A 21660-nucleotide genomic window follows, 5' to 3' on the forward strand; every position below is an offset into this window, starting at 1 on the left:
TTGGTGGGTGAGATTTGTTGAAGATTTTTTTTTCCAATTTTACATGTGAATATTTTGGGTGGGATTTTAAAAAGCTCTCAGCATTTGCTTAACTGGACTCCCATTGAAGTAAAAGGAAGTTTTACCATCAGAGTTCAGCCATCACTGACTGCTTTTGAAAATCTCACCCTTTATTTTCAGTATTATGTTGAAGTTATATATAGGCTGTAGAATTTGTATGCAAAATATTACAGAAGTTACAGTGGTAGTGCATTGGCACAACAAATATTGTCAATATAAAACTATAAGAAAAAGAACAGCAAACAGATTAAACCTAAGGCCTCGAGCCTGCTAATAAAACTAATGTAACGTAAGAGTCACAGAGAGCAAATGATCTTAAGCCAAAAAGAACAAAATGTATTTCCTGTGATTCACAGGATAAACCAAAATGGGAAACATAAGCTAATCAACTGGCTTAAGTACTGAAAAAACTATTATCAGGTGTCTAAGGGCATGGGCTAGACAGCCTCTGGCATCAAGCTGATTCACAGCATTTAACAGATATATTGTACAATATAATAGATCAAACATGAGCTTGAACAATATCCTACCGTTAGCAGTCTTCATTCCGACCATTTCCATGACAATTCCTGAAAAACTTGGGCTATTTAACGTGTTGTTCTCTTTACTTTTTCTTGTCAGTACTTATCATCTACACTTCCTTAGTCCTGCTTCCTTAATATCATGTTGCTTTACTCTGAACTGAAAACTAGAACTTCCTTTAAGACTAGCTAAGGCGTGATACAGGCCAGAGGTTATATAGTTTACTAATTAACTTCATTACAGTGAAGCCTATTTCTAATTGCTTGAGAGAATAACAATGCCAAATTACAGTATAAATGTCCTTTACTAAAATCTGGATACTTTTCTCTGGGTCAGTGGATTCAAGGGGGCTCTTCCAAATAGCTCCTCCATTACAATTTTGTAATTTTTTGTTTTCATTCACCTTAGTATTTTGTATAAATAAAAATCTACTACTTTTTTTAGGTGAATAAACTTAATAGATTAACCATTCAAAATCATTTTGACTGGCTGATGCAGCATGTGTATCATAGGCACAGAGAAAACTCTATTATTTTAGGATGGCCAAATTCTGTCATCTTTACCCAGACAAGAATCACGTGTTCTAGAAAATTCTTGGTCAATACAATTGCTCAGGAAAGTATCCACGATATCTGGTAGTAAGTGTATGTAGAATCAGGCCCTAAAGGTATATCATTCCTTTTAAAACCTAAAAACCTGCATAGGAGGAACTAGTGATTCTCTGTTGTCCTGTCCTATCAAATGACCTTGTGCCACATAGATTTATTCATTCACCTCCTTCAGGTTTAGTTGAGGTATTTCTCATTATTTTAGAACATCTTTCAGGTTACTTCTGCTCCACTGGATCATTTGTTGTCCATAATTATTGTACATACATAATGTTCTGTTTTAGTTTTTGCTGCTTTGTTTCCCTTTGACTTGGAAGTCGACCACTTGCCTATTTATCATCATGATAATGCCAGATGCTGCACCATCTGCCAGATGGTGCTGGATACAAATAGTTAGCTACTTCATCTTATGATCTTTTGGTTGTTAAATAGTTTCTGACCATTGATTTTAGAGATTTTTTAAAAACCAAACAAAAGCTAACAAATGGATCCAGTCTCTACAGTTCACTAAGGTGCTATGTCACTGATACAGCTACTATATAGCATTTACTTTTGAGGTTTTTTTTCATTGTCCAGTCATTAAGGGCTGCTTAAATATGTTGCTTTGTTTTCTGCTTCTTACATTAATTTATTCTTGTATCTCACTATCCACTCTAGGGGGTCTTTTAATGAATTCTATAAAAAATACTCATGCCATCAAAAATACTTCTACTCTATTTTTCCCATTCTTCTCCAACTTGTCACATTTCCAGTGAGTTTGACATATCTAATTATTTCCCACATGTATTGTGTTACATTCTGGGGAGAAACTGCTGGAAATCAGCACCAGTTCATAGATTTTAAGGCCAGAAGGGACCATCCTGGTCATCTAGTCTGACCTCCTGCACATCATAGGCTGCAGAACTTTACCCACCCACTCCTGCAATAGGCTCGTAATCTCTAGCTGAGTTAATGAAGTTTTCAAATCTTGATTTGAAGACATCAAGTTACAGAAAATCCACCATTTACTCTAATTCAGACCAGCAAGTGACCTATGTCCCATGCTGCAGAGGAAGGTGAAAAAAGCCAGGATCTCTGCAAATGTGAGCTTGGGGAAATTCCTTCCCTACCCCAAATTTGGCGATCAGTTAGACCCCGAGGATGTGGGCAAGACCCACCATCCAGACACCTGGGAAAGAATTCTCTGTATGAACTCAGAGCCCTCCCCATCTAGTGTCCCACCTCCAGCTGTTGGAGCTATTTGCTCATAGCAGTAGCAGCTGGGCCATATGCCATTGTAGGCAGCCTCATTATACCATCCCCTCCATAAACTTATCAAGTTCAGTCTCGAAACTACAATTACAGATTTTTTTAAACTGAGCCTCTTTATTTGAATCAATTGTATAATCCTATTTTTCTATCTATCTACAACCTTCCATCTCCACAGTATCTGAAGCTGCAAGATTGAACATCATGCAGATTAACAAAACCTATACAAGAAGTTTCAAGAGAAAGCTGTAATGGGCTACATATTCAAAGCATTGCAACCCATTTGACACCCTAATACCAGATTTTGTGCACCTGTATGTACATGTAAGATGTTAGGCATGCAGTCCTTACCTAAAGAGGACGTTGTTTCATATCTAAAGACTTGTCCCTTGTAGAAAGGGCAAGGGATAACTGTTGAAGAAAATGGTGGGTGCAAGGGCATTTCACACATATTAGGTGGCTATGTCCCTGTTGTATTAATTTAGATGGAATATATGGCCAGAGGTATTAACATAACCCAGTCACTGTGCGGTATGAAACAGTTTTAAACAAGGTTCAGAGTTTGGCATAGAGACCTCAGCCTACTTAGTACCATGGCAAAAGCATCATTAATAATCCTTTTATCTCACATCTTTTTATTAAAGATACAGGAAAGAAGAGAAAACAGTTAAAGTATTAAAAATGGCTTTCATTTTAATAGCATCCCTTGTTCCCTTTCCCTTTAGCTGGAGACAGTTATTAGAAGGAAAAAAACCTTGTCTGACAGTCTCTTAGATGGTATTGAAGATGGTAACAACTGTCCTTTAGGGTCGGGGTAGGGGAGAATGAAGAAGTTAGTTGAGATGGGCTGGAGCAGTCAGCATTGCTGGCTGTTTTAAAGTCCAATCCCATTTTCTAGAAGACAAACATATACAAAGGAGAAAGAAAAGTACAGCAAAGACAGAAAATGCAGCTTCTGTCTCTGGTGTTGACTCTCAGTTGCACCCTCTCTTCTGGAGAAACACAAACACTGCACGTGTCTCATTAGCCACTCTGAGACCTAACAAACTTGTACCAGCATTAGGCTGTGTAGGGCATTGAATTTAGCTGCCTTTTTCTGGTCACAGGCTTACAGCAGTGTTGCAAAATATACAATCTTGCCCAGTTAATTCAGATTCTGATTAGACAGAAGACAAAAGGAGAGGGATAGAAAAGAGAAGTAATAAGGTGGGGAAAGAAAAGGGCACATGGGGGGAAGGGAAATGAAGTCTCACATCCCAGGTCGTGTTCAGGATTCAGCCAGAGCCAGTAGAGATGGCAACATCATCTGGCCCAGTCAGTTCAGGACATCTTTCAGGATTACGGTGACAAAGACCTGGCAACCCAGGAGACGGTGGGTGCGGCAGACATAGGGTTGCCAACTTTCTAGTTGCACAAAACCGAACATCCTTGCACTGCCCCTTCACCACCCTTTCCCCGAGGCCCCACTCCTACTCATTCCAGCCCCTCTCCCTCAGTCGCTCGCTCTCCCCCACTCTCACTCACTTCCCTGGGCTGGGCAGGGGATTGGAGTGTGGGAGGGGGTGAGGGCTCCAACTGGGGATGCGAGCTCAGGGGTGGGGCCAGAAATAAGGGGTTCAAGGTGCAGGAGAGGGTGCGGGTTCTGGGAGGGAGTTTGGGTGCAGGAGGGGGCTCAGGGCTCGGGTTCGGGCTGTGGGAGGGGGTGCGGGGTGCAGGCTCCGGGAGGAGGTTCAGGGCTGGGGCAGGGATTGCGGTGCAGGTGGGAGTGCAGTGTCCAGAAGGGAGTTAGGATGTAGGAGGGGGTTCCGACCTGGGGCAGGGGGGTTGAGTGTGGGGGGGGGCTCAAGGCTAAGGCAGGAGGTTGGGGTGTGGGTGGGGGTGCAGGGTCTGGGAGGGAGTTAGGGTGTGGGAGCAAGTTCCAACCTCGGGCAGAGGGTTCATGGTGTTGGCTCTGGCCGGGCGGCACTTACCTCAGGTGGCTCCCGGTCGGTGGCGCAGCAGGGCTAAAGCAGACTCCCTGCCTGCCCTGGCTCCGTGCTGCACCCAGAAGGGGCTGCCATGTCTGGCCCCTAGGCGGAGGCATGGCCAGGCAGCTCTGCATAGCTCCCACTGGCTGTGGTTCCTGGCCAACGGGAGCTGCAGAGCCGGCGCTGGGGGCGGGGGCAGTGCGCGGAGCTTCCCTGATCACTCCCTTGCCTAGGAGCCGCAGGAACATGCCGTCCACTTCTGAGAGCTGTGCGGAGCCAGGACAGGCAGGGAGCCTGCCTTAGTCGTGCTGCACCACCAACTGGACTTTTAACGGCCCGGTAAGTGGTGCTGACCAGAACTGCCAGAGTCCCTTTTCAACGGGCGTTCTGGTCGAAAACTGGATGCCTGGCAACCCTAGACAGTCATGATGGCAAAACTCAATCCAGTAGTCATTTTTCCCCAAAGTCTCTTTCTTTATGGGCCACAAAGGAGAGTGATGCGTGAAACAGACCATCTTCTCATTATTTTGTCCACCAATTGGGCCTAGTTTCTGACACACCAATTTTGATCTCTGGTTCTACACTTTTCTTGTTTCTTAAGCATGCTCTTAACACCATCCTTGAATTATATCAGCAGGTCTTTTTGTTTGTACTAATTCAGTTTGTCTCCCTTTCATACCTTTTCCCATCAACATTTTATAGGTTATTGTGACATCTTATGAACTTACACTCACTTTTTACCACTGAACTCACAGTTAGGGTAAATTTGTAGGCCCAATTATTAGAACAGTCTTAAAATGGGATTATTTTATAAACCAAATTAAATCTATTACCAACTGCAATTTAGCAATGGACCTTGACATCCTATGACTGGGACTTCCACTGAAAAACCAACAATCTTTAAAATATACTAGATTAATAGCCTATTTATTAGATGTAGCACATTGCTATCACTGGAGGAACATTTGGAAAATATTGGTGATGGAAATACCTATAAAAATTGAAAAAATATTTTGGTTGAATTCACTAAAAAGGGGCTTCATGCTGTCAAGCCCACACAGCTATTCTCTTTTTGTTGTCTATTTACTAAATCATGATAAATAGTTAATAATTAACTGAATTTCCTTGTTATTTCCAAGTGATATTTACACTGATACGAAGCAGCCAAGAAATCACTTGACTCGGCCAACCCTTACTCATATTGAATAGTACTTTACTCCTCAAGTAAACCTCATGATTTCAATTACCATGATTCCAATGCAACTACTCCAGAAGAAAGGTATTACTCAATATGAGTAAGCATAAGACTCTAGAAATATAGGGTGAAATCCTGGCCCCATAGAAGTAATTAGCAAATCTCCCATTGACTTCACTGGAGCCAGGATTTCACCCATAAGTTAGAAGTGTTTGAAAACCTGGTTTGGCAGGTTGCGTTGTATCACTTTTCAACAGGCTCAGGGTATGATACTGGGCAATATCCCGGTTCCTTTACACAATTGGTCCCATTCAATTCAATGGGACTTTGTTGGGTAAGTAAAATAAGTAGCATTTGGCCAGTGAGGAGAAAATGAACCAATCTAAATAGGGAAAGAAGGAGTGAGAGAAAAGGCTAGTATTCTATTCATTTCAGTTTTAACTCCAGTTTGAAAGGCTTTTCCTTTTCTCTCTCATTTCTACTTACCAATAAAAATGAGGAAAAAAGATAAAGAGGACAGAAAACAAAACACAGGAAACAGAAAGGCTGGCCAAAAAAAGGGACACATTTTTCACAAGCATTTTTTGGGGGAAAAAATTGACCCTATTTTTATTGAAATTTTTTTAATTTGGAAATTTCTTAATCAGCTCTAATGCACACAAGTGTGGTCAAGTGGTGCAATCAGTGGTGCATGCATGATGAACTCAACTGCAGTTATTAAAGGTGTCAACCAATTTTTTTACCATCATCAGAATCAAAAGAGGACGCCTTGTTGGGTATCCCAAAATTTTGCCACATAAAAAACCCCAACTGTATCTACATCCAATTTCATCTGTTTTTATAGGGAAATAAGCTCTATCTTGAAAGTATGTGTATTCCAGCAGCAGGCTCCTTCTAGGCACTGACCAGTTGACTGCCCTCTATTTCCTGGTTCTCTGCTCTTTTTATGACTTATTCCCATTGCCCCTTCCTGCTGGACAAGGAAATCCCAGATGCCCTCTGTTTCTGCCTTTCATAGAGCCCCTATTCAGGGACAGGCCCCTTTCCCTTACCTGGAACAGTTGTCATAGCTGTGGGTGAATAGGGGAGGAGGGAAGAAGAGGAACTTTCTCTCCATAGGAGGTCCCCATTCTCCTTACAAATAATGTGGTATAGATGGGTAGTTTAATGTATTTGTTTGCTGACTTCTTCAAACAAGAGATGCTTGCTGTGCAGATATATTAGACATCTGGTTTGTTTCTAAACCATCAGAATGACAAGGTAGATAAATTGAACTTGTTTTCCAGTTATAGAAGACACAATAATAAAGAAATGTCTACATTTTAGTGGCGCTCACATGCGCTGCTCTGGTTAAGGTCACTTTGTCATTTCCAAAGGGAGCACCTCTTTTCAGGAGTTCATAACTCCACAAACAAAATCTCAGTTAATGAGTGAGAGACTAAATAGACATTAACTACAATAGATACATTACCCTAGGAATATATTGTTAAAACAGCAATTTTCAGTCTCCAGCCACCAAAAGTGAAATTGTTTATCCTGAAGGACACACTGAACTTCTTGCAACTATAAATCTTAAGTGCTGATAAATCTTGAGAGCTACTTTAGGATTACCATGGTGATCAGCTTCACATTGTAAACCTCCACAATGACAGCATAACTTTACTAAATAACTAGACCCCCAATACTCAGAACTGTACATTCGAACGGACACTTAGACATACAGTCATGGTTCTAACAATGCCTTCCAGGTAGCTCTAGCCTGAATGAACTACAAAACAAAGCCAATACTTTAAAAAAAAACACAAAAGAAAAATGTGTTTAGATTTTTGAGGGGTGGAGGATATTTTGTAGAGAAATCAATTTTGACCGACTAACAGCCCCTCCTGTTATATCAAAGCCATAATATGTGAGGCATTGCATGAGAAATTTAATTGTTCCAAGTGTCTTTATAATATAAAATTACCCTCTAACTGCCTTTCGTGTATAAGTCTCAATCTGCCAAGGCCCAAAGCTGAACATAATGTGTCGCAAAGACCAAATTGAGGGACACAAAGAAGTATTCATGCACAAAATTTAAAAAGCACTCAGAGTCATTTCCTTAGTATAAATAACGCTCTCTCATCTTGGTTTCATGATTCTGTATTTCTGATGCAAATAATTTTCAACAATAAAAGTGTGGGGACGCCAAATTTAAGAGAAACATACTAGCTTTGGACTAAATTGAGTGAGATCCCTCTAAAAGAGGGACAGTTAAAAGTTGTGCATAGGTGAAATACGTCCTTTCTGGCCTAATTCAATTCCATTATACATTAATTATTTATATTACAGAAATACCCCAATTTAGATCAAGGTTCCATTTTGCTAGCAGTGCACACACATAATATGTAACTCTCACAGCACCTTACAAAGGAGGTAATGAGCATTATCCCATTGCACAATGGAGAAACTGAGCCACGGAAAGATGAAGTGACTTGCCCAAGGTCACTCAGCAGGCCAGTAGCAGAACCCTAGAACCCAGGTCTCCTAAGTCCCTGTACTATTTTCTGACCACTATATCATATTATCTATTGCCTCATGCATGTCCTATTGGATTGTACAAGCCTTGCCCCAAGAATTGACAGTTTCATCAGGGGTCAGTCAAGCCCTTGTTGAAGAGAACATGTTTTAAATCAACACACTTGCTTGTATTTTGGAGTTGCCCAGCCTTAACCTCTTTTCCAGAAAATATCACTGAACTTAATAACATAGTAGACTTTTGGGGCCAAAGTCTACTGTCCCACAAGTGAAAATCTGGAGTAATTCAATCAAAATCACTTTGGACTTTTACTGGTGAAAATTAATCCAGAATTTGACCCCAAAATTTGAATGCCACCCCTTTTTTCATAGATTTTGGCCTGTGACCATGGGATTTCACAAATAGACAAATATATCTAAAATTGTGGCTATTTATTGCTGTTTTAAAAACTGCACGGTATTGAATTTCCTAAAATATACTTCTCCCAGCACAGGACAGTAGCTCCAAAGTCAAGGGGGGAAAAAATCTCTTTAAAGTCTAAGCATTCATAGGTTTAGTTTGTTTCATGGAGGTTCCCCACTCAAACATCTGCTCATTAACATTCCAGTTTAGCCACAGGGGATCCAAGTATATGCTAACTGTTAACAAACTGATGTAGAAAAGAGAAATGATGAACACAGTCTTGTGTGATCTTAGCATACAATTTGTACTTGAGATGTGGTCCAGACAGGGAGCCTGTCCCATGGGGGAGTATGCAGGAAAAAAGCACCCAAAACTACAACTTCCTTGAAATATTTCAATTTAGGTCAACCTCTAGCCCCAAATTAAATATTTCATTTTGATTTTCCTGGAGAAAAATTGAAAAAAAATCAGCATATTCAAATTTTCCCAGGGAAATGTGCAATTATGGAAAGTAAATTTTCCTTCAAAAAATATTTAGAAGCAAAATTCCTTAGTGAAGAGGAAAATTCATAAAGAGGAAAAATAGTTTTGTTAAGGCACTGTACTGCCCCTTAGCAGATCTGGGTTCCTCTCCTGGCCCTTCCACAGACTTTCTGTGTGACTTTGGGCAAGTCACTCTCTCTGTGCCTCAGTTTCCCAGCTATACAAGCAGGACAGTAACAATAACCTTAATCCCACCTTTGTCAGTCTTGTCTGTGTAGACTCCAATCCTACATTTCTTTGTTCATAGGCAGACTTCTGTGCCTGCACAGAGTCCCACTAACTTCAGCGGGTCTCCATTTAGGCACAGCAGTCCCTCTGCATGCAGCAAACTGCAGTACCAGGGGCTACAACTCCAAGCTGTTCAGGGCAGGGACGGTACAGTGAATACAACAATGGAGCCCTTACCTAGTCCGTGTCTTCTAAGCAGTAAATGTAATCCGAATAAATAACAACAATAATAATTAATACAGCAAATGGACCAGATCACCAAGATGGCCCTTTGCAGTTGTTGTCAGTGCAGGCATCATCAGGTGATGCGGTTACACATAGTCCTCCAAGAATTTTTTCCTTATGTGAGCAAGTTTTGATTCTTGCCACGTCCACACTATGAACTTCTGCTGGCAGAGCTACGTCAGTCAGGGGTGTGCTCTCTGACTGACACAGCGCTGCTGCAGAAGCCCCTAGTGTAGACAAAGTTATACAGGAAAAGCTGTGCTCGTACCAGTATAACTTGTTTTGCTTGTGAGGGGTGGTTTTACTATACTGGTACAAAGTACAGCTTTGCCAGTATAGCTGTATCCACACTAGAAGCACTTTGTCAGTGCAGCATATTGGTGTTCCTACACCAGCAAAACACTACTAGTGTAGACATGGCATTGGAAGACATGCTGTGTTGTGGTTAGTTTTGGGTTATGCAAAGTTCTAAGTGGATGCTGTGGGAGAAAGGAAGTTGTGTGAACAGCAAGTGAGTTTGCTTTCTGCCTGGGGCTCAGATTAGTCAATTCTTGTGGCACAGTTTCTGAGAACCAGGTGCTGGTGTTGGGCTGAGATTCCTGGAAGAAGAGATTGTCCTACATGCTGTTTGACCATTGCATTTTAGGACTGATGCATAGGTATAAAGAAAGCATGTTACATATAGCATATCCCCAGACTTCTTGTCAATACTTTTTCCTCGACTGGGAAGCCACTTTGCAAGGCCCCAGACATATGCTCCAACTCAGAAGGGGGCAACATTGGTGTAGAAGAAAGGGCAGCTATCTTAGTTATTTTCTTCTTTCCCAGTAATACATATAATAGAAGACAACTTCCCTGTACTCATAAAATATTGACAGAGTATTCTTCATTCCTTAACAAGCCCATGCTTCACAATGGAAAAATGCAGTGGAGTCTCAGCTATGTAGAATTTTGCAGCCTTTATTATAACTTTTATTATGCACTAAAGTTAATAGCACAGTTTTTAATGGTCTCTATAAAAATAGAGTAATGGTTTTAATACCAATTCAATTCTTTTCATAAATGTATATAAGAAGGCAATACACATATTTTATAGTATCATTTAGTTATAAATTGACTAAAAATATTTTGTATCTGCTCAGCTGGACATAAATGACTAACTTGAAGATCATTTCCTGCCTATCTATAATAGGCGATCCTTGCTGAATAACTTATCATGGCAGCAGAATAATGCTATAATAGTAAACTACAAGCTTTGTTAAACTGTGGCACGTAACAACACATATTGCGCCTTATTTTGTCATTCATTTAAATAGGGAGTTCTGCGTAAAAACTGATTTCACAGCATGGACCATGGTGACTGACTGTAGGATTTCAGTATTTTGATTCTAGGCTATTGGTTCAGGTATAATTTGCTGTAGATACATTTTAAGCTAATTTGATGACTTACCAAATAAATTAGGACCTTCAGGAAGTGAAAATCCATCAGCACCAGGTAGCTGGGAATGTCCGATTAGATTCATTTCAGATCCCATCTGGTCTTTAATTGAAGAACAATGTGACAGTCAGGGCACAGGCTGAAAGGAAACCTTGAAAGATAAAGAAACAAGGATAAGTAAAGCAAGATAATAATTCATTTCTGTGTACATATTACAGGCCAGAATTCTGAAAGTTGTTTCAGTATTTACTATAACAAACCCTGATGTGAAGTTATCATGTGCAATTTAGACTTTTAAAAAATGTTGTGCCTTTTCCTTGCAATGACATATGTTATACGTGATAATTCTGCTTTCCACAGCAGCTGATGGGGATTAGGCTGTCACATTATTCTTTCATAATTTCCTAAATAAGTGGTCTGAATTTTTAAATGTGCTGCACACACAGTATTGGGCCTCAAGAGGAGCTGTTGTGTGCTCACCACATTTGAAAATCTGGCCACTTATTTAGGTGCTGTGACAAAATTCCTGCGCTACCTTGGTGGGTCTTGCGCTTATTGGCAGATTTGCTCGCCTTGGAGCTTCACGGAAGCCCTCAGCTTGGCAGTTTTTCTGAATTCACAGTCCAGGTCGACTCCTCCTGTGTCTGACCAGGAGTTGGGAGGATTTGGGGGGAACCCCGGCCCACCCTCTACTCCAGGGTCCAGCCCAGGGCCCTGTGGAATGCAGCTGTCTAGAATGCCTCCTGGAACAGCTGTGCAACAGCTACAACTCCCTGGGCTACTTCCCCATGGCCTCCTCCCAACACCTTCTTTATCCTCGCCATAGGACCTTCCTCCTGGTGTCTGATAATGTTTGCACACCTCAGTCCTCCAACAGTCCACATTCTCACTCTCAGCTCCTAGTGCCTCTTGCTCCCAGCTCCTCACATGCATACCACAAACTGAAGTGAGCTCCTTTTTAAAACCCAGGTGCCCTGTTTAGCCTGCCTTAATTGATTTTAGCAGCTTCTTGATTGGCTGCAGGTGTTCTAATCAGCCTGTCTTAATTGTCTCCAGAAGGTTCCTGATTGTTCTGGAACCTTCCCTGTTACCTTACCCAGGGAAAAGGGACCTACTTAGCCTGGGGCTAATATATCTGCCTTCTATTACTCTCCTATAGCCATCTAGCCCGACCCCGTCACAGTGCCTAAATATGGATATAAAAGCCTAAATTTAGGCTCCTGTCCTTGAAAATCTTGGCCTTTCCATATTTTGAAAAAAAATAACAAAATTATCAAAACAAATATACAGTTTCTCCCACTTTTATTCACAAATTCAGGGTTACAGTTTTCATTACAGAGTATCATGGCTCAAGCAGGAAGACAATGTGCCTTAGCAATCAGTATGCACTCTCCCCATTTAAAACACAAAGAGCTTTTTGATTAAACAGAGAGAAAAGCTATGAAAAACAACAACCATATTGACTAGGGAGATGATTGGTATGTGTGCATGGTTTTCCCCTTTATAAAAGTGCTTCCTTAATTCAAGCAATTTAAAATGTAATAATAATCTAACTGCTGAATTTTCATTGCCCACACTGAAAAAAACATGAATTTTTTGCTTTGTCTTTCCTGTTCTGTTTTATTATTATGACCCAGTATTCAGAGGTTTTTATTAAATGAAGCATTCCTTCACTTGGAAATTATAGCGTGGGTTTCAGGCTTCCTTGGGTAAATGAAATCAATGAGTAACATTTTCAAAAGCACTTAATTGACTTTCCATTGGACTTAGACTCCTAAGTCACTTCGTTGCTTTTAAAAATTGAACCCAGTATCTATAAACCAATAAAGGCTATAGAAAGCTTCCATACTCACAGTGGAAGAGTCTAATAAAGTCTCAGTGTATGAAGAAATCCCAGAGTCAACTGGCACGCAATTAATGTTAGGAACAAGTGTATAATTATTTTTAGATTGGTTCATAGCGACCTATTAAGCTCTTTCCTAACATAAACCAAGGTCTTCTAATTAGGACAGCTTTTTTAAAATTGTCCATTCAGACATAAACAGTTTACATAGAAATGTCAAATGGTGCTTGTATCATAGACCAGATGATGTTTCTGTGGCAAACATGTAAACCAATCGCCAGCAGAAAATCATGATTCCACAACTGCAGAAGTCTCTTGGTATCTTGGAATGGGGGTAGAGAGCCCATCCCCTCCTGCTCAGCATTGCCACCTCCAAGCCCCTCCCCACTCGATTCCCTGACTATAATATATATCACTGGGGGGTGCTGTCAGGGAAAGCAGTGGCCCTCCCAGGTCCCAGTGGAAGGGGCAGGGTCCTCTGACAGCCAGGAAGGGACAAAATGGGCTGATCTAACAAAATATATCTCCTAATGTCTCCTAATTAGAGCTGTCAAGAAGATGGCAACCCATTGTGAGAGTTTCCCCGACAGAGGATCCAGGGAAGCATGGAATTATAGACTAGCAGCTCTCTCATGAACCCCCGCCTCAAGTTCCCAAACCTGAAGGTCCCTTACTAATCACCAGTTATAGGAACCCCTGACTGTGCTTCTGTCCTCTCCTCCAGCAGCTTCTCTACTATAGTTGCTGCTGCTCTGGGGTGGCACGAAACTCCATTGTTCGGGGCATCTGGAGAGGGTTTCTGCATCTTGCTCCTGGAGAACAGCTGTGGGAGGCCCTTTTCACCTCTGCAAACTTGACTGAACAGTCCCCAGGACATATGCAGGACTAAGGGCTTAACACCAATCTAACTTGCCTGCAACTGAGCTGGTAATTAGGTGCTATAAATCTTTAGTTCTTTTCATATTTCCTTGTCAGTGACAAGCGTGATAGTTTACCATTGAATAATTCACACTGCCAGGTCTTTAGGACAGGGATTGTCCATGTGATTGTGCAGTGCCTAACACAAAAGGGCTGATCCTGGTGCTACTACAATACACATTCAAATATTAACAACAAGTGCCGGTTGCCACCGGACTCCTTGTTGTTTTTGTGGATACAGACTAACACGGCTACCCCTCTGATACTTGTTCTGATTAATGGAATCTTGTCTGCAGTGAACAGAAATATAGAGCCATCATGCGGCTGATATCATCTGGTGTGTGGCAAGTGATGTCATCTTCACCTGTGGACTGAGTCTTTCTTTCTACATGTGCTATTTTGGCAGAGGTGTTTTCACAAACTGTAGAAGATTTTTCTTTGAGAATTCAAACATTAAAGTTGCATCACCACTCCTTCCAGAGTCAGTTCCTTTGTATGAGCAGTGATCAGTAGTCTCTCTCTTAATTCAAAGCTCCGTATCCCAAAAAAAAAAAAAAAAAAATGATTTCCAAGCTTCAGGAAAGATTCCAAAAGCTTCTTTTAGAAGGTTACCAAAATGATTAAATATCTATCTTTCATCTACTTTCTTTCTATCAAGATAAGCCTGGCATAAACTCTAAAGTAAATGACTATCTGATATTCTTTCTGCAGGTGGAATAAAAATGTATTACTATGGGTAAAAGGTAGATGTTTGAAAGAAAAAAATAGATTGGATAGAAGACCAATGTCCACCTAGGAAAGGGGAGGCCTTACTAAAATACAAAGGAATTAAACAGCACAGACATAATTTGGAAGCTAGAATGCTAGTTTTTAATAGACATTCTTTCCCCATCTACCTATCCAAGCTGATATGAATTTTGCCACTTTTTATCCAGTTTTTCATATGACAAAATTATTTGTAGTAAAGAAACAATGGAAAAACAAAGAGAATTCTTTTAGATAATCAGATATTGAACAGTATCTGATTCCCAACACCGGGAGATTATTTTCACCCTATACTTATTAAATACTTTGAGTTAAGTGCAACATTTATATTATCATTACACAGAGATGCCCTACTATACTTCAAACATTCAATATATATATATTTTAATATTCCAAATTAAATGGAGATATATATTCCATACACACACTCACAAACACACACAATTTTCACTTTTATTATATATATAATCCCAGAGTTTTCTTATATATATTTCAGTTTTATTGTATATTCCTATCAAGAGCCTGCTTCTGGCCCCACCAGAGTTAAAGCCAGCAAAACTGCTTTTGGCTTCAGTTTAAACAAGACCAGGCCTCTGTTGAAGCAATTAATTTCAAAAGTATCTAAGTTCATTGAAAGGCAAAAGCACCATAACCACATATTTTCAGGTAAAGTACAAACATAAGTTTGATTATCATGAAAATCTAGTCATATTTGTTATCTTCTTTAGTGAGAGTGATCAAATCTATTTTCAGTTATTAGAATAAAAATATACCAAACAAGGGACAGAATTTTTCATACATAAAGATTAGTAAGGTACATTTTCCAAAAAGGTAATATGAGTGTTCGGTTCTTCACATACCTGAACTACCAAATACCCCCAAAATAAATGTTAATACTAGCATAAATTTAGGACCTGACCCAAATGCTACTGAAATCAGTAGAAGGATTCCCCTTGAGTTCAATGGGCTTTGAATCAGAGTCTTACACCTTTTCTGGAATAATTAATGCCGTGCCTTCATTTTTTTTAATTTTTTTTTAATTCTTTAAAAATATTTGAGAAACATGAACAAATTTGGAGATTTTTATGTCCAGCCCATGTCACCAAGTAATTTTGAGTTGCATAGCATGGAGGTAACCAATACAACATATGACATAAAGTAATGAGAAGGACATGGGCTAGAGTGAGAACTCTGTGACACACAGACCGAAATACTGTTTTCTTATTTGTTTGAAAATTACGGTTACGAATTCAACAATTCATTTAAAATTAGCTCAGTAAAGAGATACTTTCCTGTGGCTAAAATGTAGAATAGACTGAAAGGTCTTTCTAAGGAAAAAAATAATGTAAATATTAATACACAAAAGTGAGCAACCTTTCAAAAGAGGTAGCGTGGTTCAGTGGATAGGGCATTGCAATTTGACTCAGGAGAGCTGGGTGCTAATCCTGGCTCTGCTAATACATGACTTTGGGCTAATCATTTCATGTCTCTGTGCCATTCTTTTTCCCCTAGTACCCTTTGTCTGTCTTGCCTATTTAGACTATAAATGCTGGAGCAGGGACTGTTTCTTACTATTTGTTTGTACAGTGCCTAGCACACTGAGGTCCAAATGTTTGGAGTCTCTAGGTGCTACTGTAATGAACATAATAATAAACAATAGATTCAGAGTAAGAGTGTCTTACCTCAGGTTTTTTGTTTTTTTTTAACATAAGTGTCTAGCAGAACAATTCAGGACAAACTGCTATGTTTCTAAAAGCTGTGACTGGAATTAGACAATAGATGCTTCTAGCAGAACACTGTGTATCATTACTTATGATTATATGAAAATAAGTGTTAAAGCTCTGAACGTTAAAAGAGGCTTTATTTTGAAACACTACCACCTGTACCTGAAATTTGCCAACAAAAGAGAAGTACATAAAACAATAACTCTTTCCTGAAGAAAGAACAGGAGGACTTGTGGCACCTTAGAGACTAACCAATTTATCTGAGCATAAGCTTTCGTGAGCTACATCCGGTGAAGTGAGCTGTAGCTCACGAAAGCTTATGCTCAAATAAATTGGTTAGTCTCTAAGGTGCCACAAGTCCTTCTGTTCTTTTTGCGAATACAGACTAACATGGCTGCTACTCTGAAATCTTTCCTGAAGCACAATCTATTTTTCTCCCATTATACACACATTTAAAATGCTCTCAGTTTCTAACAGGTCAAAGATGCCAGCTGCTGCTATACAGATGATCTGTATAAATCAACAAGGTAGAACTGGCCTATTATTAAAGTTATGCCATATCTACCGATGTAAGATGACATACCCTAACGGTCGCTACTTTTTCATCAATTCAATGAAATTTTCTCAAAGAAAATATCTGTTCTCACACACACTATACTGATGAGATTACATTGTCTTATAGTATTAATATATTTTTCATTCATTTAAGTAATATTTAGAGATTTTGGCATCCAGATCATTGACTTTTCTAGCTCCTCGAGATGCATTTACATTAATTACATAATGTAAGTGAGAAAAAAATTGTACTCCATGACTAAATATGATCAAACAGCAAGATTAATACCCACTAAGCAATTATTACTTACTGTCCTTTTCCAGAGTCTTGAGAATGGCCGAGTGTGGAAAGCCTCTGCACTCAGTTCAAAATCCTAATAAGTTTCAAACAGGAACATTTTTGTTTTGCTTTTTTAGGTTTAACAGAAGCCTGTAGTGATAACCGGCTGACTCTGGGCTTGGGCTCATCTCTTCATTGGCTCATTGCCCTAATGGACAAAGATTACTCATTAACAATTCTTCTTTGCTAACCTATCTAAACATAGATTTCAAGTATTAAAACTTTGTAAACCCAGAAAGTCAGTCAGATCAGAACTTTTGGATGCTTACTGGACACTCTGGGAAGGGGTCTTATTCTAAACCAGCACGCACAGCAGGGCAGCCGTAAAAAAGGCATGTTGTGGATGTTGACCATTTCACACAGAAATAGGAGTCCAAACCCAGTGGCCTTATGCAGATGGGGAGCCCCTTGCATGTTCTCATGGAGACTGGAGTTCCAAGGCAGCTCTATGACTTTCCTTCAGTACCTCGATTATTTTTATATTGCTCAGGAAAGAACAAACATTTCAGAGTGTTATTGTGCTTTAAGGAGAGGTTGTTGGGGAACAGTAGTTACAGCCCTGGACTGAGACTCAAGCAATCTGGGTTTAGTTCCCAGGTCTGTCAAAGACTTCCTTGATGACCTTGAACACTTCACTCAAATGCTTTGTGCCTCAGTTCCCCTTCTGTAAAATGGGGATAATACATCATTACCCTTTGTGATGATAATGTCAATCTTTAAGGTCTGTGAGGAGTTTAGATACTTTGGCCACAGTGGGGGCCATATAAGTACTTAGATAGAAGAGATAGCAGGCAGCTGTCAGCCTTGAGAGGTGATCTCACTTTGACTTGCTTCTTCTGCCCTCCTCCTTACAGCATTTGCTCTGTCCAGTCCACTTCAGGACACAATGGGCAGGAAGGCAGAGACTCACGAGGCAAGTTTCTTGTTGGAGAAAGGAGATGAGCAGAGCCCATGCTTTGCTACAAGAGGGAGCTGGCACTGAATTCAGTGACAGAGCTCCCCCCATCTCTTCTCCCAGCCCTAGCTCAGCTATTTATTTAAAGGGGGGAGAGGGAAGTTCTTCTCCCCCTATCTGGCAAGCTACCAGATACTGCCTGTGGCAGCGAAGGAAACAGTGGTTCCTTCCTGCCATCACTCTCCAAGTACATCTGAAGCAGCAGAAGCAGCCTGCTGTGTTCTCTGCTCGGGCAGCTTCTTCTGCTCTCCCTGGTGCTGTTGGCGGCCATGCTGCCTATAGATGACATGGATAGCAACGCACAGAAGGGGATGAGGCTTCGGGGGGGGGGCAAGTATCAGCGCCTTAGGGCCCCCCAAAGTTCCCCAGACTCTAAAATAACCATTAAAAGAAAAAAAATATTTTATTCACCCTGATCCTCATTTTTATGGAATTTGGAGTTTTCATGTCTCTCCCCAATCCTCTATGACTGTAAATAATAATAACCAATCAGCATCATTTGTATTTCCTAGCAAATGCACCCAGCAGCAAGCCATGTACAGAAGAGGTCATCATAATTTGTAGAAAGATCAATAGGGGACCAATGTCATTAGGTTAATACTGAACCTTGGAGTTTTCGACCCTGCAGCCAATAAGCCCCAGGCGAGCAACAAGTGAATGACTGGAGCCAATGTGGGTCTGATAACAGTGCTCTATGTATTATACCCAGGACTCACACCAGCATGCACTTGTTGTGCACTATATTTTAAAACTGATTTATATTTAGATAGTCACGGCTCACTTTCTTAAATACATCTCCGCTGCAGTCTTTGTGAGTGGTGCCTTCACAAAATTCTGAAAGCTTCAGTAAAATTACGGATTTAACAAAGCTGATACCCCACTTTTGAAGATGATAGTTCTTCCAACAATCCTTCCCCACAGGGAATACTCACTTTCCTCCAGTGTCTTATTCAGGATAAGCCAGTGGCCCAAACTGACACTTCCTATCAAAATAGCCACTTGGGGGGCATTCGGAGAAGGGCATGCCACAAGGAGCCCCACAAAAATTTTCGGAAGAGTATAGCATGGGGGTGGAATTTGTCCTCCACTCCAGCAGGAGGAGCAGCGGTGCTGTTTCAGGAAGCCACAAATACCCCAGGAGGCCAAGCTCACAGACCCAACTTTACCTTGTAAGGCCTCATGCTTCAGTGCAAGTTTTGGAGCCCTCCAATTCCCCACTCTTGTAGCCATAACCTTGCAGGATTGGGCCCAAACATCTGTTGTCAAAGAATATCTGTAATTTAGAGATAGATTGTAGCTAACTCTTTAAAAAGGTCTAGTAAAAAGGCCTTCTCAACGAAGTCATGCACTTGGAAGCTGCTTTACAGACAGTAGCAAAGGAGCTGGAATTAATGGCCACATTAGGGTGACCAGATGTCCCAATTTTATAGGGACAGTCCCAATATTTGGGAATTTTTCTTATATAGGCACCTATTACCTCCCACCCCCGTCCCGATTTTTCACACTTTCTATCTGGTCATGCTAGGCCACATTCACTGACAACTGTTTCATTAAATTATTTTTCTTCTCTCTAGAATAATGAAGAGGCCAATGGCAAAGTTTGCTTCACCAACCAATCAATATTTATATAGCATTATTGAGGAGAACAATGCAAGCATCTCTGGATCAAAGGAAGAGACTGTTGCCTATAGCAACAATATATGGAATTACTAGTTCCCTGAGCCAGGTGTTCACATTTTATTGTGGCTAGACGTGCAAATGAAAAATCAAACAGAAAAGAGAATTAGATCAAATCAAGTGAGTCATCTATAATGAGACAAGAGGCTCTTTACAAAATGTTAAGGGGGTAAACTCAAGTCCATCTAGTCACCAATAGGATATCTTCATTAAAATAGTATTGTGCACTAATAAAACGTACCTCACCAAACAATATTAGAAATAGATGTATAACTGAAGATAGCTTCTGTTCTAAAAGTCTCTTCAGATCATTAACAGTGAGAATACATATACAGGGCATCCAGATGATGAATATTGGATCTCAAAAATTAGCTGCGATACTGAACCCCTCTCTCAAGTTTGTTTTCAACAAGAAAGGTCAAGCGAAGAAATGAGGAAGACCTTGTAAAATAAGTTCATGAAGGAGACATGAGATTTCAAACTCCCTTTGTGATTGTAAGCTCTTGTATAAATAAGACAAGTTAAGAGACAACAGTTCAGCCATGCAGAGATGTAACATCTATAAAAAGAGTCATCTTCAAAAAGGATTAGTCCTTTAAAGAGTTAAGTGAAACAAAACACAAAATAGGACTAACTTGGTCCTGTTCTCATATGCTTTCCCCAATACAGAACTCCCATATGTCAGTTTAAGAACCCTAGGAAAGTAAGGAATTAGTAACTTATGTCTAGCTCTAACTATGGTTCATTTAAATGGCTAATGCTTTGCAAATGTGCTGCTTTTTTTTTTAAAAAAGATATCAGGATGAACTCTCGGTCCCATTTAAGTCACTGGCAAAACTCCTCCCATGGGGTCAGAATTTCATCCCAGCTCTTTATGTAGCTTATTTTACTCTGAGATTTTTGGATCATATATCACTGGTCCAAAGTAGATGAAGAATACAGATAGCCTATAAAAAAGTATTCAAATATGAAGATGTGGATATATATGTATAATACTTGAAAAATAAGTAACATTCAGTGCTAAAAGTCAGCATGTATAGAAAATATTGCTTCATAAAACTCACACTCCATGAAAGGAGAGGGACAAGATTAGCTGTGATTTGTGCTTTCCCATCCTCCTATCTCCTTCCTCTAAGCTTCTTCTACTCAAATAATCCCAGTCCCATTTTTGCTGATCTTCCCAGAGCAAAGGTTTGCCACATGCTGCAGCCACCTCCCCACAGACAGGGTATGTCTACATTGCAACGCAAACCCAGGGTTAGTGGGACTCAAGTCAGCAGATCCTGGGTTAGCAAATCCAGGGCTTGAGCATCTACACTGATTGTCAATGCTAGGTTAAGAATTTTCTAGCCTGGGCCTCAACCCAGGGCACTGATGTCCACATTACAGCACGCAGATCTGAGTCAAACCAACTATGTCCAGACTCCTTTCTGCCCTCCTTTGAAATGTGGCTGCTCTAGCCCTTTGGCCAGGATGCAGTTTGGGAAAACTTGACTGTCCACTGTGCATGTCACATGAAGTTTGAACAGCCCACCAGCACAGCCTCCCAAGCAGTGATTTTGGACTGCATGCTGCCAACAACCAGAGCCAACAATATGATGAGGTGCCATTTGCAGAACTGCTCTCGATTGTGCTTTCACTCCTGTTTTAGGAAAAGGGAAGAGCTTCCATGAGGCACTGTGGACATTTTAGCAGCGTTTTCTGACCCACCGAAGACAGCTGACTGAGCAGGAGGAGAAAGAGGAGGACACAGACATGGCAGACTCGCACTGGTGGATGCTGCTCAGGATAGCCACTGATGCCCGCTATGTAGACCAGCACTGCTGGAACAGGGTTACAAGCACAGACTGGTGAGATTGTTGCCGGCACCCAGTGCCGAGAGGCTGAACAACAGCTTGAGTTGGTTCGTTACCCGGTGTGCTGCACCCAATA

The 21660-nt window shown here is 40.6% G+C and overlaps 1 protein-coding gene across 5 annotated transcripts in view; it reads right to left on the reverse strand.

Moving 5' to 3' along the window:
- NR1H4 (nuclear receptor subfamily 1 group H member 4) overlaps nucleotides 1-17233 on the reverse strand; it is a 66098-nt gene extending 48865 nt beyond the window's left edge. For 2 of the 5 annotated variants that reach the window (XM_084617028.1, XM_084617027.1), the window contains exons 1-2: nucleotides 17068-17232; nucleotides 10964-11102 (exon numbers count right to left, since the gene is read on the reverse strand). In XM_084617028.1, the coding sequence (XP_084473154.1) occupies nucleotides 10964-11048 (85 nt within the window). In that variant the 5' untranslated portion in view covers nucleotides 11049-11102; nucleotides 17068-17232. Of the gene's footprint in view, nucleotides 1-590; nucleotides 731-10963; nucleotides 11103-17067 lie in introns of those variants that run through there. The other 3 variants (XM_084617031.1, XM_084617030.1, XM_084617029.1) reach the window with 3 other exon arrangements.
- Between the last annotated feature and the right edge of the window lie 4427 nt (nucleotides 17234-21660).

The sequence above is a fragment of the Lepidochelys olivacea genome (genome assembly GCF_965140295.1).
Source record: "Lepidochelys olivacea isolate rLepOli2 genome assembly, chromosome: 1".
NCBI lineage: Eukaryota > Metazoa > Chordata > Testudines > Cheloniidae > Lepidochelys > Lepidochelys olivacea.